The 21693-nt window shown below is 36.8% G+C and overlaps 1 protein-coding gene across 2 annotated transcripts in view; it reads right to left on the bottom strand.

The window, feature by feature from the left end:
• The window catches only part of LOC123595907 (transmembrane protease serine 11E-like), a 43638-nt gene extending 22178 nt beyond the window's left edge, over positions 1–21460 (bottom strand). For both annotated transcript variants that reach the window (XM_045473858.1, XM_045473859.1), the window contains exons 1-3: positions 21339–21460; positions 5564–5688; positions 922–1043 (exon numbers count right to left, since the gene is read on the bottom strand). In XM_045473858.1, the coding sequence (XP_045329814.1) occupies positions 922–1043; positions 5564–5688; positions 21339–21346 (255 nt within the window). In that variant the 5' untranslated portion in view covers positions 21347–21460. The remainder of the gene's footprint in view (positions 1–921; positions 1044–5563; positions 5689–21338) is intronic.
• Between the last annotated feature and the right edge of the window lie 233 nt (positions 21461–21693).

Below are 21693 nucleotides of genomic sequence, written 5' to 3'. Positions count from 1 at the left end.
TATTTTCCTGATTTGTTGTTTATAAGTACAAATTCAACCAGGATTTGACCCCTTCCTTACAAATGTATTTAAATCCTCAGGCTTCTAGTCTATTAGGCAGTTTCTATGCACATAACTGCCATTATGTTCTCACTCAGGATATTGGATATGGAAGACAATTTTAAAATTATCTAGTCTAATACCTTAATTTTCACATAAGAAAATTTGTCCAGAATGAAAATTGGTAACAGGTGGTTCTAAAACTAAGTGTCCCAACTTCTAGTTTAGGGTATTTTCCATCACATCATATGCCACAAATTACCTCATACACTGTCAGGAAAAGTCCAAATTATTCTCTAAGTAATCTGATAATGATTCGAATCATCACACAGACTGTTGCTCTCTTGGCCTAAACTGATAATTTTTCCACTTTTTAAAATATTTGATTCATCTCTGAGGATGAATGTTGATGTCTTAAAGGTAGAGATGAGTATCCATGTATTTCCTATAGACTCATATACCAAAAACCAGCTCAAGGTCAGATATTTTTGAATACCAAAATACCATTCAAGTATGTGTCTGAATAGTTTCAGTCTCATGGTCTTTTGCTCAAGGTGTCTTCTATAGGATACAACAGTCATATTTTGGGTCACCCTCACATTCCCAAAATTCCTGGACTCCACTCATCAAGATTGTAGCACTAGCTATGGAAGAGCAAGTAGGAGGGACATGAAGGAAAGTCTACAGTTCACTTGCCTCAGCCCTGCAAGGTGTGCTCTCCAAGTCATGTACTGTCAGTTTGTTTTATATCTTTCAGGCAGGGCTGCTTCCCATTTTTCAAAGATACACAAGATCAGTTGAATGGATGTTTTGGAAGCTAGGTACCAAAACTTATGATATAAAGTGATTTCAAATGCCTAGGAATGGAGAAAAAATGCTTACCATTGATTCAATTTTCTGGCTCATTTCAGTGAAATTTTTAGAAGCCTCTTTTCCAAAGTCATCATATAGTTTGTTACTTGTAAATGACAATGTGCTATAGTAATTGTAGGTCTTCCTTTGGTCTATGAGGAGAGAGGGAAAAAAAACCCATAATACTTTTAATTAGATGTGTGTAAAACATCATTATTTCCCTGTTTAGACCAGAAAGAGTGTCCTACCCCAGGTCGTTATCTCCATTATCTTGCCCTGAGCTTCCTGGTTATCTCAGAATAAAAAACAACACTCGTCATCATAAGATTTAGAGTGTAAAAGCCATAAGAAATGCTTGGTGTTCCTGCGGGCTGATTAGTCATTTGTTACCCATTCCTGAATTAGCCACGAGAGGCAGCAAGTTACACCATCAGAACGTACAAACAAGAATGGACTCAGCAGTCAGAGAAAGATAAACATCATATGATTTCACTCATATGTGGAATTTAAGAAATGAAACAGATAAACAGAGGGGAAGGGAAGGAAAAATAAGATAAAAACAGAGAGGGAGGCAAACCATTTGAGACTTTTAAATACAGAGAACAAACTGAGGGTTGCTACAGGGGTGTTGAGTAGGGGAATGGGCGAAATGGGTGATGGGCATTAAGGAGGGAAATTGTGGGGATGAGAATTGGGTGTTATATATAAGTGATGAATCACTAAATTCTACTCCTGAAACCATCATTACACTATAAGTTAACTTACTTGGATTTAAATTTTTTAAAGAAGTGTCAAAATAAAATGGACTCAGAAGTTTCCAAAGAGTAAACTTATTTTTTTTGTTTGTTTGTTTTTTGTTTGTTTGTTTTTGGTTTTGGTTTTTTTTGAGACAGAGAGAGACAGAGCATGAATGGGGGAGGGGCAGAGAGAGAGGGAGACACAGAATCGGAAGCAGGCTCCAGGCTCTGAGCCATCAGCCCAGAGGCCGACGCAGGGCTCAAACTCACAGACCGCGAGATCGTGACCTGAGCTGAAGTCGGACGCTTAACCGACTGAGCCCCCCCGGCGCCCCTAGTAAACTTACTTTTATATTCCAGAAGTAGATTTCTTCCAATTCAGGAAACTACATATCAATTCTGGCCACAGGGACCATAGTGTAAGAAAATGTTTTGGGGCTAAAGAAGGAGATAAGGGTAGAGATGAAAATGCTTGGAGTTCAGGTAGAGAGCTAGAGCTGCCATCTGACATAACCTTCCAGGGACACTTAATTTCACCTGACTCCCTTCTCACTCCACTTATTTTCTCCCACCAGCCATAAGGAGTGTCCTGTTTCCTTAGCCATTGTCTACATTTTCTTCATCCGGTTTAAACAGCCCTCATTTTGGGCCTGCTGAAAATTAACGCAGTATTCATCTACCCTTCTATACCTGAAGCAAGCATGGGACCTTAAGAAGATTCATTAATTCAACAAATATTAATTCTTCTATGAAAGACTCTGTGTTGAGTATTAGGAATATAATGGTGATCAAGACAGTTGTGTGTGGTTATTGTAGGAGAATGGAGTGTGCCTCACGCAATCTCAATTTCTTTCCTCTTCTCTCTTGCTTCTCATTCTTTTCCTCTTCACTTGAACGCCAGAGGAAAGGAAAACTAACATTAGTTTACTATAATCTCCATGGGAAGGCAGTATGTCCACATTTAACAGGTAAAGACTACAGTCTCTGAAATGTAAGGAAATTGCCCAACTCTAACATGACATAGCCAGAAAAGACAGAACTGGATTTCAAGTCAAGCTCTAATTCTCATAACACAAACTTTCTTTACATACCACTTTTTGGGTGGGAAAGACCAAACCCACTCACTGAAGCTGTATAAGAAGTCTCTCATACATAAGAGTTTTGGGAAAAAACTACTGGTAAATTTCAAAAGAACATCCGAGCCATCCAGAGGATTTGGTTGGGTTGGCAAGGCTAGGGAATGGCTAAGGAATGGTCAGTGATGCAAAAGATGTTGGATGGCAGCCTGAAATGTTAGGACCTCCTGGAAATGAGCCACCAAAGTGAGGTGCTAGGGAGGTTTTGCCTTGTTCCCTCTTTCCTTACCTCCCTTTCACTGAACGGTCTTGCCCTGAAAGGCCAGAATGACCTGAAATCCAGGAAGTTCCCTGGAAACACACATAATCCCAAAGAAGGTTTTTAATTTATTGAAATACTGAACATTGGGTCTAAATTGGGCATAATAATCCTCATTTCTAACAAGCTCCCATGTAATACTACTGGTGGGGTACCTATCCCCTCACTGAAAAGTAGAGAGAACTGACTTATACATATTATTCTTATTCTGTTTTAAATTGTTAGATTGACTTTTTGAAACTGCCATTTGTATAAGCCAAATATGCTCAAATATGACAATTTCATATGTTTCACCCAAATGAAAAACTTATCTGTAGTCAATATTTTACTTTGTTGAAGAGACTCAAATAGGTCACCAAGAGTCAAAATATATTCCCAGTTGCCAAAATTATATGGCATGTGTAGTTGTTGGGAAATATTATTGAGGAATATTAACAGAAAAGTAAGAAAAATAAGGATGAACACTAGTTTGCTGATAATTTTCTAACAAGTTCCTGAATCTGTAACCTATAAGGATATTGCTCATAAGAGAGTCACCTCCTGTCAGACAATTTACAAAAGGGCAAAAAGGCAGACCTAAAGGCTCCTGGATAGAAGCCACCCACACAATTCTATGCTGTCCTGGACTTTTTGCCAAAATGATGTTTTTTTCAAGGTGAATTACCTCCATCCTAACCTGTCTGTTTCCATAACTATTTGGTTTAGTTGGTTATCTAGGTGTGCCAACTCCTCAATGCTCATGTGCTATATCCACTCTGTTCTTTGTTTATATCTCCAAACAGAGGGCGGGTTATACATGTAAGACAGTAACACATATCACAACAATCACTATTTATTCAGATGTGCTGTGTGGGCAGTGGAAGTTGAGTGTTCCATATTACCGTACTGATCATCCAGACAATAGGATCCAGGAACAAGTTACTGGAAAAACCTTGCCAGGTTTTCATTTTATGCATGTGAGTAAGATTTGTAAGCCTTATAATGCATGGCTTAGAAAAAGCAAAGGAGAAATAGTAAGAAACATTTTCTCTCACTTCAGTAATGAAACCTCTAGCATTACTAGGAATTCCTTGTGAAGTCAGAACCAAAGTATGCCCCCATGAAGATATCATACATATGATTTACTAATCTTTTTTTAAGTTTATTTATTTTGAGAGAGACAGAGACAGCATGAGCAGGAGAGGGGCAGAGAGAGAAAGGGAGAGAGAGAGTCCCAAGCAGGCTCTGCATTGTCAGCACAGCCCAACCCAGGACTCAAACTCACAAACCGTAAGATCATGACCTGAGCTGAAACCAAGAGTCAGACACTTGACAGACTGAGCCACCTAGATACCCCTCACTAATCTTTATCATATAGTGCTAGGCATCTGTAGAGAGAAATAATGATGTTTATAATATAATGAGACTCAATATATTCATAACAGAACTATAGAATTAAGTTATTTTAGCCATTCTTTTTTTTTTTTTAATTAAAAACATGCTCCAGAGAAATCATCAAAATATAGATACTCCAAATTTAAAGATTTGTGTGTGGGCAAATTCTACCAAAACAAGTATTTACTTTAAATATTTTTACTTTAAACTACCCAGAAATGGTCCACCTTGCTTTAGAAATTGAGATTGGATTTGAGATTGGAATTGAGATTATGTCTGCTAGTGGATGTAGATAACCAATTTACTGATCATACTGTCTCTTTATAGGAAAGCAACTTGTGCAAATTTGCAATTAAATTTGAATCAAGTGATTAGCTTCTTTGGTTACAGTGTCTTGACATCAAAGAATTAGTTAGTCACTAAGGGAGATATTAAGCCAATAGGTCATAGTGGAGTCAAGTAATTACAACCCCAAGCAAAGTAGAGGGAAACTTCAGAAGGGTTGTTATAGAAAAATAGTCCTAAAGCACCCTGGGGACCTTTCTAATAACATAGCACACTCATGGTTCACCTAGATGTGAGACACCTGACTACCAGAGTGAACCTCTTTATAATTAACCTTCTCAGCATATCCTATCCTCTTTAATCACATGTAATATATTCCGAGATTAGATTTAAAATAACAGAAATGGGCACTTATTCAACAATATATCATTATGAGCATTTTTCTATCTTACTCGTAAAGAATAGAGCCTACTTCTCTCTGATCCTTGATTATGTAATTAATTTATTGGGCTCTCAGGATTTCAATAAGTTGGAATAATTTTAAATCAAGGTGATTGTCCTATGTCTTCAAACAACTCAACACAGTGGACTCTAACTCTCCTATGGTCTTCCTATTTAATATTTGATTATTGCTTACTAACGAATATTAAAACTAGCATGCTATTCCCAGCAGGAAGCATTGCTACATCAAAGATAGATGAAAGAATCCTTCTTGGCTTGTGAGGATTAAGTAAGAGACAGGCAGGTAAAGAATTCTTTGTACCAGCTATGCAAATAAGTTGTGGGCATGAATGAATAGGCCTGAGGCAAATCAAAACTGGAATGCACAAGAGGAAATATTTGGGGGTAAATCACATGATGCCAGGGCAGCCCATACTTACTGTATCTCACATAATGAACAGTAAGTCCAATGCACACTGCCAGGACAATCAGGGATATAAAAGTGATGAGGCCAATAGCCCAGGGCTCCAAACAAGTTCTCTTTCTGGCCCTCACCACAGCTCGCCTGAGAAAGAAAGCAAATAAATGGGTTATATCACAGTATGTGCCACATGTATTCCTTAGTTAAAGCAGACATTTCTGGGGAACTCAGGACACTCAGGTGGTAGAGTACTGTTTTGGTTTAGAGCACGCCCTGGTCCCAGGCTGCTGAAGCTAATGCTGGCCTCTGGTTGCCTGACCTTAGGCAAGTAATTTGACATCTCTGTGCCTGTTTCCTCATCCATAACATGAAGATGATAATGACAGTACGTATCTCATTGGATTTTTAAAAATTTTTTTTAACTTTTATTTATTTTTGAGACACAGAGAGACAGAGCATGAATGGGGGAGGGACAGAGAGAGAGGAAGACACAGAATCGGAAGCAGGCTCCAGGCTCTGAGCCATTAGCCCAGAGCCCGACGCGGGGCTCGAACTCACAGGCTGCGAGATCGTGACCTGAGCTGAAGTCGGACGCTTAACCGACTGAGCCACCCAGGTGCCCCTCATTGGATTTTTGTAAGGATTATATGAATTACTATATGTAAAGTGCCTACCACAGTGCCTGGCATGTAGAAAGTGCTGTGTAAGTGTTAGTTATGATTTACAGAGCTGGCTAGGTTCAAAATACTGACTTAGGCACTGTAGAGGTTATAAAAATGTTTAAAGCCTATTTCTACCACTGTAGAATCTTAAATGGTCCATGAAACGCATTATAGCTTGATCTATACTATTCCAGATAGAATTTATAATTCTATTCTCCTTCCATTTTTCTAATTTGTCTCCAAACAAACTTTGAGGATACACATAAAAGATACCCAGAACTCTCTTCCAAAGAACCTGTTTGACTCCAAATTTCAGTAACACTGCAGGAAACCCCTTCTGTGTAAGATTCCCTCAACCTCTCCCATTTGTTCTTTCTTCAAAAGCATGTTACTGAAAAATGTTTGTCAACCAGGTTTTTGTTTAATTATCACAGCTGCTGTTCCCTTGTGCTGTAATAGTTGCTAAGCAAACTCAAAAGTTGGAGAAAATAAAATAATAAGTCAGAGTTGCTGTTATTTTAAATAAGGATGCTGTTATTTTAAATGTCTTGAGATACTGGTAGAATCATTGGCACATATGCTTGTCTCCAGAGCACTGTCTGGTACATGAGGACTGGTGAGAAAGTGTGGTGCTATCCTGGAGGAACACGGGAAGTTCAACCAAAATAAGGAGGACTCTGAGTCCACCTCTTTCCTTAGTAGCTATGAAACTTGGAAAAATCATTTAAACTCTGAACTAAGTTGCCCATTCATTGATAAGGGACAGGATAGCCATTCTATCTAAAGCACATGATTGATTGCGGAATCCTGCATGAGGTCATGAATGTGAAAACTTCTTGCAAACTGGAAAGCATTTTGCAATAAATAATTTTTGCTTACAGGAATCAAGGGGACTCTGTTTCCAGTTATGTAGGACGAGGAAGTGATATCATTTTGGTCCCTATCATACCTCATCATACCCTGGCTCTGTCTCGATGTTTTATTCTGTGGGAACACTGTCACAGAAGTCAATACTATCATCATTGAGATATGATTCTGCCCCTCCTGAAAACACAGAGATATAGGGAAAGACTCCAGAGACTCTGTTTGGTCTCCTCCCTTGTTCCTGTGATTTTCCTATGGGATTATAGCCAAGGAAACTTCATCTTCCTCTCCCCCGTCTCTTCAATCTTCAGTCCTCCCTTGAGTGATATTCCAAACACCTGATCCTAGAATGGCAATTACTGCAATATAAAAAGACTGCTCCATGAGGAGGTTATTATTTTTTATGTGCAAATGTGCCTAAGAAACCTAAAAACTGCTCCTTCATCTCTGAATGCTTGCTATTCACCTGTTGCAGAAGAAAGGAGATGGATATAGCAGACGTAAGCAAAACTTTGGGGGGAATGTGGGGAGGGAAGGGCTTCTCAACTAATGTCAAAACATGCCAGATGAAGAATATGAATTTGTAATTGTTGGAAATGTGCTGTAATTATCAAAAATATATTATCACTATGTAGAGTTGTGAAATATGGCAGAAATTCTAATTGCTCTATGATAACTTTTAATCAAGACAGCAAAGTAAAACAATGCAGCTGTTAAATTGATGGGGTAAATCTAGAAGTATTAACATTCAAATAGTCAATGATATATTTTAATGAAAAAATGTTGCAGAAATATATGCATTCTATGTTCCAGTTGTTTTTAAATAATGAAACTATGTGTGTGTATAGCAAAATGTAGAGAAAGAGACACAAAATTACTAATAGCAAGAAGTGGAATAGCAGAAATATGAGAGACTTTCATTTTATTTACTTTTTGTGTTATGATGCATTCATTTTTTTAAAACCACAAACATAATAGCTTTTGAATTAAACAAAAGAGAGAGAGAGATTTTTAAAAAGGTAAAAAAAATTAACAAGGAAGATTATACCTGTCTTTTTATGGATTTCCCATCACTATTGTGCTCAAGGTACTGTCCTAACCCCCACGATTCACAATTTTGGTGATGCTCTGTCTTTGGTAATTTGAAGGGACAACAGGGACAGCATGGGACAAAGAGAAAAGGGAATCTACCAAAAACACTTTGAATAAACAATTAAGAGAGTCTGATTCTGAGTCCTGCCACCAACTTATTTATTGTATAATCTTGTACCAATAGATTCTCTTATTCTCTCTCTTATTTTCTCCAGGTCAAAACCAGAGATAATAATTTCAGACCCCACCTAACATGATGAGCTATATAGAGATTAAAATGATAATTTTTTTTTATTACTCTGGGTTCACAAGTAGAAAACAGTCAGCAAGGACTGTTATTAGTATCGTTATTTTCATTATTAATAATAATGGTAATGACCACATTGCTGCGATGTTAGTCATTTGAAACATTATCTCTTTTCTTCCCAGTCTATATGGCATTGTTTTTCAAACTGATTCACCCTGTTTCTTAATTACTTTTTTTGTTGCTCTCTCAGCAAGAGATCCAATACTGAATTATTCCGAATTACATGTGGTTGAAGTATGCTAAAAAAAAATAGGTAAAATGGAGGAATAAAGTGCCTATCAATAGACACTTAATGTAATTAACCCCTCTTGTACAGAAATACTGTCCAACGATTGTTGTGGCCTGTTGAAACTTTTCTGAACCTTTTCATGTAAAATCACCCTTCAGACAGACTAGATAAATTCTAATAGTTTCAGTGGCATCAAATTTCCTTTTTTCTGTGATTTTTCTTTTCGGTTTGAGGACATGTGTGATTAGACAATGAATATAGCAAGTGACTACAGCAAATAAAATATGGGTACATTTTTAGAAGCCTAAAATGGCCAAAAGATAAGTAATATGTCCAGAGTTGTATTATCATTATCACTTCCTAATGTGTCAATTTAGAATTGTACTAAAAAAGAAAAGCAGAGATAACAACAAAAAGGCAAGGGCAAAAAAAAAAAAAAAAAAAAGACACTAAGGCAAATAAACCTCATGGCAAGCACTGGAGAGTAAGTCAGGGCTCACAGTGCTTCAAAGGAAAGTTTATCAGCACAAGCCTGCACATCACACCACCATCATAGACTGAATAACAGTGGATCTCAAACTCTTTGCTTATTCTCTGTAACAGTAACCAGCACTGATATTCCTAGTCTGCGTGTTTCACCAGACCAGTCCAGCTGAGATGTTCTGAATGAACATGTGCACAGTATCTGTAAAGCTGATGGTTCCAAAGCATTATTATCAACTACTTCAACTACAGGTCAGCAAACTCTTCTGTCAAAGTTCAGATAGAAACTATTTTAGGCTTCCTGGGCCACACATTTTCTGTTGCAACTACTCAGCTCTGCCCTTGTAGGCCCAAAACAGCCATGGACAATATACATAAACAAATGAGCATGGCTGTGTTCCGATAAAACTTTATTTCTGTACACTGAAATTTGAATTTCATATAATTTTCATTTGTCATGGCTTTTGATTTGTTTTTAACCACGAAAGTATAAAAATCATTCTTAGCTCAAGCACTGTACAAAAACAGGTGGTGGGCCTGATTTGGCTCTTGGGCCATAGTTTACTGATGGTTGACTTAAGCAATAACCTACAAGTCAATGCAAATTGTGTTGGGAAGCTATAATAATCTTTTCATTTTCCAGTCTCACCTGCATGGCAAATTTAATGTAGTCTGTCTGCAATCCCATTGTCACTGACCTTATTCTGGAATTCTCATTAAAATTTTTTCCTGTAGCTTAACAAGTTTTCTTTTCTGTCCTCCCAATCTCTGGATCACTCTCCATTTCAGTAAGCTATCTTTCTAGAAGTGATATAGCCAGTTGAGACTACTAGAAACCCAAACTGACATTCCCCCTTTTCCCCATGAGCTTTCAGGCTCTTCGCCTTTGTTTCTGCTGCCTCCTAGGTGGAGTAACAGAGTTTAAGCTCTGCTTGCATCATAAAAGCTCATGTGTATTTAAGAGCCAGTTCAAAAAGTCCCCTTAGTTAGGTCTATCCCCCTGCCCCTCCCCCCCCCAAGCATCAGAGCATCACGTTGAAGTATGTATTCTAAACTCCTTGAGGATAGGGACTGAGCCTTACTTATATCTATATTCTCTGACTTAGATATATTCACAGAGGAAAATGAATTAAAATTGACTAAACCAAATTAAACTGAATGTTTGTCAACACCATAGTGTAGGTTTTAATTTCTCTCAAAGCACTTCTAGTCTGCCTTAGCCTTGGAAAAGAACTTGGCATATTACACACAAGGAAAGACAGGTCAGAAGTTGTGAAGAATAATTACTATTAAGTAAAACCTGATTTCCATAAAACACTTTATGTAATGATCAAGCTTTGTGGTTAATATTTCTATTTCAGCTGAAAACATATGATTTTCCAACTGTGATTTGATCTATCCACTGTAAAGTGTGATCATAGTACAGAAAGTGATGAATGCAAATGAGGGACATTAATTTCAGGAAACATGTTATCTGGGGCTATTAAAGGTCTGTATATTACAATATCAAAAGAAAAGCATGAAGAAAGATACCACAATAAAGTAACAACCTGGAACCTTATGACATTGCTAATCCCCTAAGTCAGCACTTAGGATTTCAAATATCAAGTAATAACTATTTATTCAATTTTTATTACATTTTTGGCACTTGTTTATTTCTTTTTTTTTTTTTTTCAACGTTTATTTATTTTTGGGACAGAGAGAGACAGAGCATGAACGGGGGAGGGGCAGAGAGAGAGAGAGGGAGACACAGAATCAGAAAAAGGCTCCAGGCTCTGAGCCATCAGCCCAGAGCCTGATGCGGGGCTCGAACTCACGGACCGCGAGATCGTGACCTGGCTGAAGTCGGACGCTTAACCGACTGCGCCACCCAGGCGCCCCTACACTTGTTTATTTCTTTAGCTTATTGAGTTGTCCCTGCTTGTTCTATCTACACAAATAGCTCAGGTGCTTTCTCCTCTGTGGAAAACTCATAGCAGTAGGCATTGGAGAGATCTTTAATCTTTCTTATACTTTGTAGAATAAGACTATAAAAATATACAGGGTGGAATTAATATTTGTATATGTGTGCATGGATCATATATTTTCATTGCTGTTTTTTTTAAAAGAAATACAAATTACTTCTTATAAAATTGCAAATAACATATTTCTGTCCTGTCAACTGTTACACAAATTTATAAAGTGTCTAATAACATCAGTCAGGCCTTTGGACTGAATTATGTGTGCATTCTCAAGAATGATAACTATGAAAAATTCACATAGAGAAGTTACAATTACAACAAGGTGGTAGTCTAATTACCAGAAAACCTTTTCCATTTTCTCCTTACAGCTAAGATAAATGGTGAGAAGCTCGTTGTTTTTATTATAAATGTTTTTATTTATATTCCATCTTGTTCTAGATTGGCTTAAGGTAACTTAAAAGGACATTAGGTATAGATATAGATATAGATATAGGTATATAGATATAGATATAATATAGTATATATGGTATTAAATTAAATTTAGAGATGCGAAGGGCACCTGGGTGGCTCAGTCAGTTAAGTGTCTGACTTTGGCTCAGGTCATGATCTCACGGTTTGTGAGGTTGATCCCCACGTAAGGCTCTCTAATGTCAGCGTAGAGCCTGCTTTAGATCTTCTGTCCCCCTCTCTCTCTGCCCTTTCTCCTCCACTCTCTCAAATATAAGCATTTTTTAAAAGTTTTAAATTTAGAGAGAATTTAAATTCTCTGCAAGGAGAAAACAAAACATGAGTGAAAACATAAAATGGGAGCAATACTAAAACTATGTAAATTCCCATTTAGACATTTCCTTAAGTCCGGCCACAAAATTTGTAGCTTACCAGCAACCAACTCAAAAACAAAAATAAACAAACAGGGGGCGCCTGGGTGGCTCAGTCGGTTAAGCGTCCGACTTCAGCTCAGGTCACAATCTCACGGTCCGTGAGTTCCAGCCCTGTGTCGGGCTCTGGGCTGATGGCTCAGAGCCTGGAGCCTGCTTCCCATTCTGTGTCTCCCTCTCTCTCTGCCCCTTCCCCGTTCATTCTCTGTCTCTCTCTGTCTCAAAAATAAATAAACGTTAAAAAAAAAAATTAAAAATAAATAAATAAATAAATAAACAAACAGAGCAAACAAGCCAACCATGTTCAGGTACATTCTTCATGGCAACCATAAAATAAATACTGATCAATTATTCAGTAGCAACGCCACATTTTTCTCACCAAAAAAACAAACAAACAAACAAAAAAAAACAACGTATATAATGTAATAAGTTCTATTCTCCACAATATTCCTAGCATTGAAACAAAAATTAGTTTTGTAACACTCTTAGCGTTTCCTTCAATATTGGCAGGTGACACCAATTACTACCTAGTAAAAGCAATATGATGGGGTAGGGAGGGGAGCAGTATAAAATCATTCATACCAAGCTCTACAACAATTTTTAACATATCTGACAACACTTCCTTGATTATTACTGAAATGACTCCATAATGGGATTTCACATTGTAAAATATCTAAAGATTATTGAAATTGTAGGCACAAAAACATAGTATTACTTAGTACAGTAATAAATACAGTACTTAGTACAGTAGGAAGTTTTAAATAGATATTGTGAATAAACATTGTTGACGGAAAACCCTACCACTCATTAACTGTTAACTTAGCCAAAACCCATAGCTTAACCATTCCTGTATTTAACCAACCATAAACTCAAGTAATAATATCTTTTCTGGCACCTAATTTAAATGGAAGTTGTGAAAATCACACATGTGATCATTAGACTTTGTTAAATACACATATTATATTAGTGGCAAGTATTAGTGGCAACTCAACAGGAAGGAATGTCTCTGATCTCCATTGTGTGATCATCAAGGTATTTATTAAGTTCCCAGACAGATATGGTGCAGCACAGGAAACTACAAACTGAAATTCAGGTTGACACTTAGCCTGACCTCTAGAAATATATAATCATAGGTAGATGTGGTGAAACAGAACTTAAAGATATTATTAAGAAATTAGGTATGGGTTTATAGACTTATAAATTGAGCTATCTTAATCTTTAATTCCGCAGATATATTTGCTTTCTTTTCCTCAAACTCTTTCCACTTCAAGATGTTAAATTGGCACCATCTGAGTAAGGAACTTGAAAAGCCAGTTTCCCACAGAAATGTCGACAAGGGATGCCACTGCAACTAGTCGTGGGAATTGTACGCCCTTAAAAGTGTAAAAGAAAATAGGAATTCACAGGAAGTGTGTGAGTATGTGGCGGCAGGTGTTATTAGAAGAAAAATAGTTGAGAAACCTCAGTTTGGGGCTGCTCTGAGGCTAACATACAGACTTTCAGAAACTTTGTGTAACGTTAGATATCTTCCTACCAAATCTTTCTCATAACTTTGCTTAGATGCCTCCTATGAGAGTTGGCATGATATAGTAGAAATAGCTCTGAACTATAAAAACCAGGGACCTGCATCTTAGTCCTGAGGGTTCTTGCTTAAGGATTAAGTCCTTTCTGGGGCGCTTGGGTGCTCAGTCAGGATAGCCTCCGACTTTAGCTCAGGTGGTGATCTTGTGATTCGTGAGTTCAAGCCCCGTATGGGGCTCTGTGCTGACAACTCAGAACCTACAGCCTGCTTCAGATTCTGTGTCTCCCGCTCTCTCTGCCCCTCCCCCGCTAGTGTTCCGTCTCTGAAAAAAAATACGTTAAAAAAATTTTAAGGATGAAGTCCTTTCATCTGAGCCTGAAGTTTCTCAGCTGAAAAACCTGAGAGCATATGCAACATCACACAAATTCCAGCATCCCTTAATCTCCAACTTGCACCATTGTTGCACGTGCTCTCATTTTCTTCATTTGTTAAAAAAACAATGGGGACTTTAACTGATCTAAATGCTCTTTAATTTCCAGCAAAGTTAGTGTTCCATGTCTCACATGACTTAAAAATGCTTAATATTTTTGTAATAAAAATTCAGCATTTATCAAACAAGTAGCTTTAACATAATTTTCTCTGGTTGCCACATGCCAGATAACTGGAACAAAGTAAGGGATTACAAGTAAGGGACTGCAAATGATCCAAGTTTTGTAAGAGGAAGTCATAAAATGTCTTTACTGCTTGCCTCCTAAGCCAGTTTAAAAATCCCTAGACCCATGACATTTCATTTTACATAAAACAGTAATGGCCCTTAAAATTGGAACGTATCCATTGAAACACATGCTAAGACTCTATGGTGTGTTCCAGGTTGCTGTTTTCCTGGCAAACACTGTTAGCCACAATCGAAGAATCCTTCCAGTAGTCTAGAAACTCCTGTTTATAATATCTGAATTAATTTGTCAATGAAGGACAATTGGAAAATTACTGATTCTGTTAATATTTATATTATTCTTCCAGATGTGAGATTTCTTGATTAATGAACCCCCTGCCCCAGTTGTTGACCTGTAATATATGAAAGTATTGGGTCTTAACTTTTGAATGGAACACAGAATTTATAAAATTGATCATTATATAATTACATTAATAATACCCTAATATATTGGCATTTTAATGATAATAAGGAAATATGCTCAGATTCATGTTAGAATAAGGTAGAACTTGCTGTGCAAATCAATACCATAAAATTATAAAGGCAGTGTTTTTTTATCCAAAAGAATAAAATATTTTCAGTTACCAACACCCACACCTTTAATTCATATCTACATGCTGATGGCTACCAAATCCATAACTGCAGCTCAGATCACTTTGCTAACTTCAGACCCATATGTCTACTGCCTGCTGTTCATCACAATAGGATACACTTACCATCGTTCAAACTTAACATGTCTGTAGTAGATACTTGTAAATGTATATCCCAAATATTTTCTTCTTATTAATAGAATTTTTGATATTTGGTTAAGCACGTGGCCATCTGGAAAATAGAATAGTGTCCCTTGTCCATAGGAGTCACCGTGTGAATAAGTTCTGACTAATGAGTCTCTATTCCAGTGGGTGGAATCCTGATGTGCATTTCATAGCTAGAATGCATAGTGCTAGTTGGAGCTCAGGCAATCATATTGGACCGTGATTTAGAGGATGCATATTCATTGCTAGTGGGACAGCACAACAGCAGGAGCCTAAATTCCTGATTACTTTGTTAATCTCCTCACAGGTTTACCTGTTTGCCTCCAGACTTGTTTATATTAATTCCCTTTTATATAAACCTCTGTTACCCTAAATTTCTTGTCACTCCTACATAGAGAAATCCAATGCTATTAAAATATGCAAAACAGATTAATTGCAATCAAGGTAAATTGCCACTTTTATGTAATTATCTTTGTAAAAAGAGAACATCAAGAAATATATTACTTTTTTATAGTTTCTGTATATGGAAAAGATGATAAAATACTTTTAGTTAATATTCTCTAGCAGCTGATTTTAAGATACTCTTGATTATGCTCTATGACTTTAAACAAAGGACTTCCATTTCCGTGTCTGGGCTTTGGCATCAAACTCATTGGCATCCATGAGTTTGGATTTAGTCTGGCTCTGCCTCTCACTAGCTAAGTGGCTCTGAAATTACTCACTCTCTCTAAGTCTACATGTCCCCACCTATAAATGGGGCTAATGATAGGACCTAAGTATAGGGTTCTTCTGAGGGTTAAACAAAATAACACCTATAGAGCAATTGGCATCAGACCAGGCACATAATAAAGGTTCAACAACTGTTGACTCTTGTCATTATTTCCACCATAATAATGAGAAATTAATTTGTTTTCAAAGTGGGCTGAAAAATCCCTCAAGTTGCCTCATGCATGCCTAAGGGGATAAGAAGACAAAGCAAGTAAGGCTCCCAAGCCTTAGTGCCACTTCACCCACAGCAACTCTGCTCCACGTATCAGGAGTTTGCTTAGGCCTCATGTGTAAAAAGAAATTCAACTGATGAATTAAACTCCAGCTCTACCAATCACTTACTCAGAGATTTGGAAGTCTCGGTCTACCCAATCTTTGGTTTCCCTACCTGTAAATTCATGGTACTATTAAAATTATCTACCTTACAGGGTAGTTGATAAGTACCAAATAAGAAAATATATGGTGGAATCATCTATATGTATTTTTTCCTGCTATATGTACCCTCTCTGAATTTTGCTAAATGCAACCTGACAAGCTTTTAAAGTAAACAACTAATTTTTAAAAGGTCATATATTTCTGTACATATTCAAATGGAAATAATAATAATAACAGTAGTATTTCCTAGATAATGTCGACACCTGTGTTAATTTAAGTCTTCTACTTGACAATATTGGATTCAGTTTACAGGTGAACAGGAAAAACAGATCCTCTCTCTACTATTGAGTGACTCACCCATTCCTGTAACCACATGCAAATTACCTAATCTTTGAACATTGAATCCCCTACTTTATAGAACACAGATAGCAATGCTGCCTGTCTACCAGGAGGAAAACTGAGAAAACTACCCATTGAATAATAACACTGTTGCTTATAATTATAGCTTTTATAGCTTTTGACACAATGAGACAGTTAAATCATCCTTGCTATAGAACCATTGTGGTAGATACAGGAGACGGGAGGATGGTACAACATTGTGGTTAATAGCATAGGTTTAGAGAGAGATAGACCTAGGTTAACTCCCAGTTCTGCCATGTGTTACCTCTGAGCAAATAATGTTACCAACTGAGCCTCAATTTCTTCACCTATAAAATGGGTATAATAATATAATCATAGGTTGTTATAAAGATTAAATACTCATGATATTTTAAAACGGTAGTTGGCACATAGGACATGTAAAACAAATGATGGCAATTATTATTTTGTTCTTCGCTGACTCACAGGTTGACTTGAAACAAAGTGCTAAATTCTTCTGTATCTCCTTTTGCAGCTTCAAAAAAGAGATATCACCTGACATCTTCAGACAAAAGATTGCAAGAGAGAATTTAGTGATGATGTATGGTACTTCTGATTTCCCTAGTTTAGTTCTATTATTTCAGAGCTACTATTCTAAAAGTCTCACAAATTGCCCAACCACACAGGCCATGGAAGTAAGTGGGAGAAGTTCAGGCTTGCAGATTCTGGCATAACTTGATATCTCTGCAACCCATTTTTTTTTTCTCAACTTCTTAATACTTACCTATTCTCTAATCCACTCATTTCAAACGTATTAAATTATGCTTGCAGTTGTGAGGGCATTCTTCCTAATTCTCACCCACCGTCTTTGATGAGAATATGCCCAAAGGAGTGTGCTTTATGAAGTTCTTCATGCAGTTCCTCTAAATCCTAATGCTGACAAAGCCATGGAAAGCAGCCAGAGCACCCATTTCACCACCTTCTGTCTTAGAAGACCTGCTCCACAGCTACCCAACTCACCCCATTCTCGATTACTAAAGCCATCAGGCATACTTATAAAGCTCAATGCTGATACTGAAGCACACGATGTTGCTTTTTTTCTTGAATGTTTCTATTTATTCCCTCTTTGTATTGAAACAATGGCATATTTTTGGAGGAAAGCCGACAACAATGAAAAAAATAACAAAGGTCCATTGAGACAGTTATAGTTACAACAGACAGGTGACTTCTTTCCATGATATGCCGCTCGAATTGAACTTGATTTTCATGCAATAGCAAATGTTGTAATCCTTTTTAGAAAACAGTGATGATGTAATTGAGGTATTATACTCTCAGTCACTGCTCACCTTTGAAACAGTGTGGAAAAGTTAGGTCACATTTTCATCTTGTTTTAGTACAAAGATAGTTTTAAGAAAATTAAATAAGGGCAGTCCATGCATTCTTTAAAATGTTTCTAAAAATGTACCAATGAAAGTAAAATACATGCCACCACCTTTCCTCCTTCAGCATTTGTGTACATTATCTCATATCAATCTGTATACGATCTGTTTCTTTGCCTAGGACATTGTATAGCCATATATGCCTACACATACATGCACATTTTCTCCAGATCTGTATATGTGTGTGTGCATGTTTTCCCTTTCTCTATTAGAATGCAAACTTTCCAAAGACTCTTCTTTTAGCTCCCCGCACATGATAGACAATGTGTTATGGCAGTAACAGCATAGACTTTAGAGCCAAGAAGGCCAAGATCAGATTCTTATCTGATTCAATATTGACTAACCCTGGACAATCTGAGCCACACTTATTTCAACTCTTAAAGGAGCAATCACAATAAGTTGGGGAGAGGGGGAAGTTGTGTGGTTTTTTGTTGTTGTTGTTGTTGTTTGTTTTTCTTTCGAGAGAGAGACATAGAGAGAGAGAGAGAGACAGAGAGAGACAGAGAGAGAGAGACAGAGACAGAGACAGAGTGCAAGTGGGGAGGGATAGAGACAGAGAAGGAGACACAGAATCCGAAGCAGGCTCCAGGCTCTGAGCTGTCAGCACATAGCCCCACGCAGGGTTCAAATCCACGAACTGGGAGATCATGATCTGAGCCAAAGTCAGACGCTCAACAAACTGAGCCACCCAGGTGCCACTCAATAAGTGTTTCTCAAGGTATTTCCAGAATTAAATAAGACAGTATTTTAGAAAGTGTACAATACATAATAGGTGCTCAACAGATAGTTTTCTTTCTTCAGGATCCCATAGCAACTCTGGGCCTAAACCTCAATTTGGTGACCTTTCAGTATCACTATCTCTGAATTGATTTGGGTTAGAGGGTGGGGGAGGGGGATATGCTTGATTGGTTTTACGTTAAGGTTTCCCTCTAAACAAACATATTTTTGATCCATATTAAGACCCTCCCTGTTGGACACAAACTACCCAAATCATGTCTGTATCCACCCTTCAGTTTCCCATACCTTCTGAAATTATCCTCTCTTCCTTAATCATCACTACATTGCATAAATGAGTACTCTTCTCCCTTGGAGGGAAAAGTGACTAGGGAGAGATTACCTCCCATTATGATATAATTATACCAATTTAAATAAAACAAAGGGCTACAGCTCTCTTAAAAGCTGACCTATTTCATTTGTGCTTTAATTCCATTCCACCTTACAAGTTCCTTTCTTTTTTATAGCTTTACACTATAATCAGTACTTCTCAAACTTTAGAGTGAATAAGAGTTACCTGGTGTAACTTTTAAAAAATGTGATTCCCATGCCTCAACCAGAGATTGATGAGAATTTCTAGGATGAGAATTGGGCTTTTCTATTTTTAATAAGCCCCCATTGAATCTAATGGAAAGGGTCCATGGGCCACACACAAACTGAGAGGTAGTTCTCACCCTACTGAGTAGAAACTAAAGTTGTCCATTTTTTAAATTTGAATATTACTCATTTCGCCTTTGTGCATCTAAATTTGTGTAGATACTGTCTATAAATTCAGTCTGTTTATCTTTCATTCTTATCAGTGGTTGCGGATAACTACAGTTAGCATACATCCCATCATAAATAAATATATTTAATAAATATATTCTTCTCTTCCCAATCTCTCCCCTATGAACTTATTCCTAGTAAATTTTTCTTTAACCTTCTGCTCTGTGTGTGTGTGTGTTTATAAAATCCATGGGTTATTCTCTTCGTGCTCAAAGGATAGTATAAAATAAGAATTTGGGGGAAATGGTAGCATATGAAAAATAATATTTACCTGGTCCAAATTTCTTTTTACTTTTAAATTCTAAAATAGTGGTTCTCATTTAGAACAGGTGCAGTGAGGGAGGGGGCTCTCAGAAATTTAGCTAACGAGGAAGGAATGTGACATTTGATAAAACCCTCCAGTGTTTCTTATATGTTTGCCCAGCTATGAACCAATGTCCTTAGAAAGAACGTATTTCAATTACACCTCTTTCTTCAAAGCCGTCCTGTTGGTGCAAATGTGCATAGTAAATTTAGTCCCTTTCCACTCTAGCCCATTCTCTTAACATCTTCTAGGCTGACAAACATAGATATGCTCCCCTTTTTTTACAGTTTTAGATCAAGGAGGAGTTTTTTGTTTGTTTATTTTGTTTTTCCCTGAGAGATATCTTCCCTCTGCTCTGAAGTAGGACCAAAAAATAGGTACATCTTTTCCTTCAAATTAGAGACTCTACTCAGAAAAATGCATTCCAATATCCCCATGTTATAGCTCCTCTACACAATTTCTAGACTCACTCATATCTAGCATAGACAAAGTCTGAAATCTATTTAGTACCTTAAGTTTGATAGAGATTATATGTTTAAATAAAAGCACTCTTTTTTACAGTAATATTCTTAAAGATAATGTAGTAAAAAGTGTAGGACAGAAGAATCATCATGGATTATAGGGAAGTACTTGCAAAAGGTAGGGAGCCTTGAAGTCTGACTAAATTTATGTCTGTAGCTCTTAGTTGCTTCATCAATGTGTATAGAAGAGTATTAAACTTTTCATAAGTATGTGGAGCTTTCTATCAATGACAGAGACTGAGTGTTTGCCCCTATTAAGATTCTACTGGAAGTTTTTCCGAACTGTTTCCTTCTCAAAGTAGAATCAAAAAAAAAGAAAAAAAAGAAAAAAAATGACATGCCAATATATCACTTAGAGAAAATAAAATCTTAATCTGAAGATAAAATTATTTTTCAGAGTCCAAACTAGTACATAGAAACTTTGTTACTGTTTAGTTTCTAACTTTGAATGAAAACAACTTCAAAATAATTATGATTTATCTGTTAGAGAAGTGATTGTGGCCAGGTATATCACTGGATTTATTTTTTAAATCCAACTCTAATAATTTGATCAGATTGTCTCCTTAAATTATTTTTTTCCTTTCAAAATATCTATAATTTTGAAATTTAAATTATTTACTTCTAGAAATGAATGTAATTTCGAACTGCATGATTTCAGATTTATTTTTTCTCACGTATACCTTTGAAAATAAGAATATTTTCTCAATAACACAAAGCCCAAGCTAAGAACACATTCTATTCTTGAAACTAACCAGTTAACTAAAAGACAGCTGTCAAACCCCATCTACATTTATCATTTATTGAATCCATCTGAAAATGTATACAAAAATATTTGGGGATGAAGCCTTACATCCCAGGGAACACTAATGCAGAAAGAAGAGAAATGTATTTCTTGACATAATTTTATGTTAAAATCAAAAATATTTTCTTAAACAAATAATAAATTAGAGATCTACACATTCTGTGGTGCGGTTTATGCCATTTTGAACTACAAGTTAATTTAAGACGAAGAAAAAAGGAACTCACCGATACATCGCTGACCAGCAGGGAAGAGCCCTGTGGAGACCGAGGTCTGCAATCAAGTGTGTGCATCCAGACTATATCAGCAATTTCATGGGCTGGATTGAGGTGAAGAAAGAAGTCACTAATGATGTAAATAGAACCAGTCTGACGGGTCTTGGCAAGTGTAGTGGGGACTGTTTGTATGGGGAGCAGGACTAAGTCAATTTTATAGTGAGCATGAGAACATAAATAATTTATAAGCACTTTCTAAGAGTGGAAACTTAAAAGTTATTGCCTTGAGATCATAATAGCTTGAAAGTGTTAACGTGCACCAGGAGTTTTGTAAAGTTCAGAAGTTTAAATCTGGAAGAAATTTTAA

This window comes from Leopardus geoffroyi, chromosome B1 (assembly GCF_018350155.1).
Source record: "Leopardus geoffroyi isolate Oge1 chromosome B1, O.geoffroyi_Oge1_pat1.0, whole genome shotgun sequence".
Taxonomy (NCBI): Eukaryota; Metazoa; Chordata; class Mammalia; order Carnivora; family Felidae; genus Leopardus; species Leopardus geoffroyi.
Note: the sequence above shows the minus strand (reverse complement) of the source record. Positions and strands in the feature narration are given on the sequence as shown.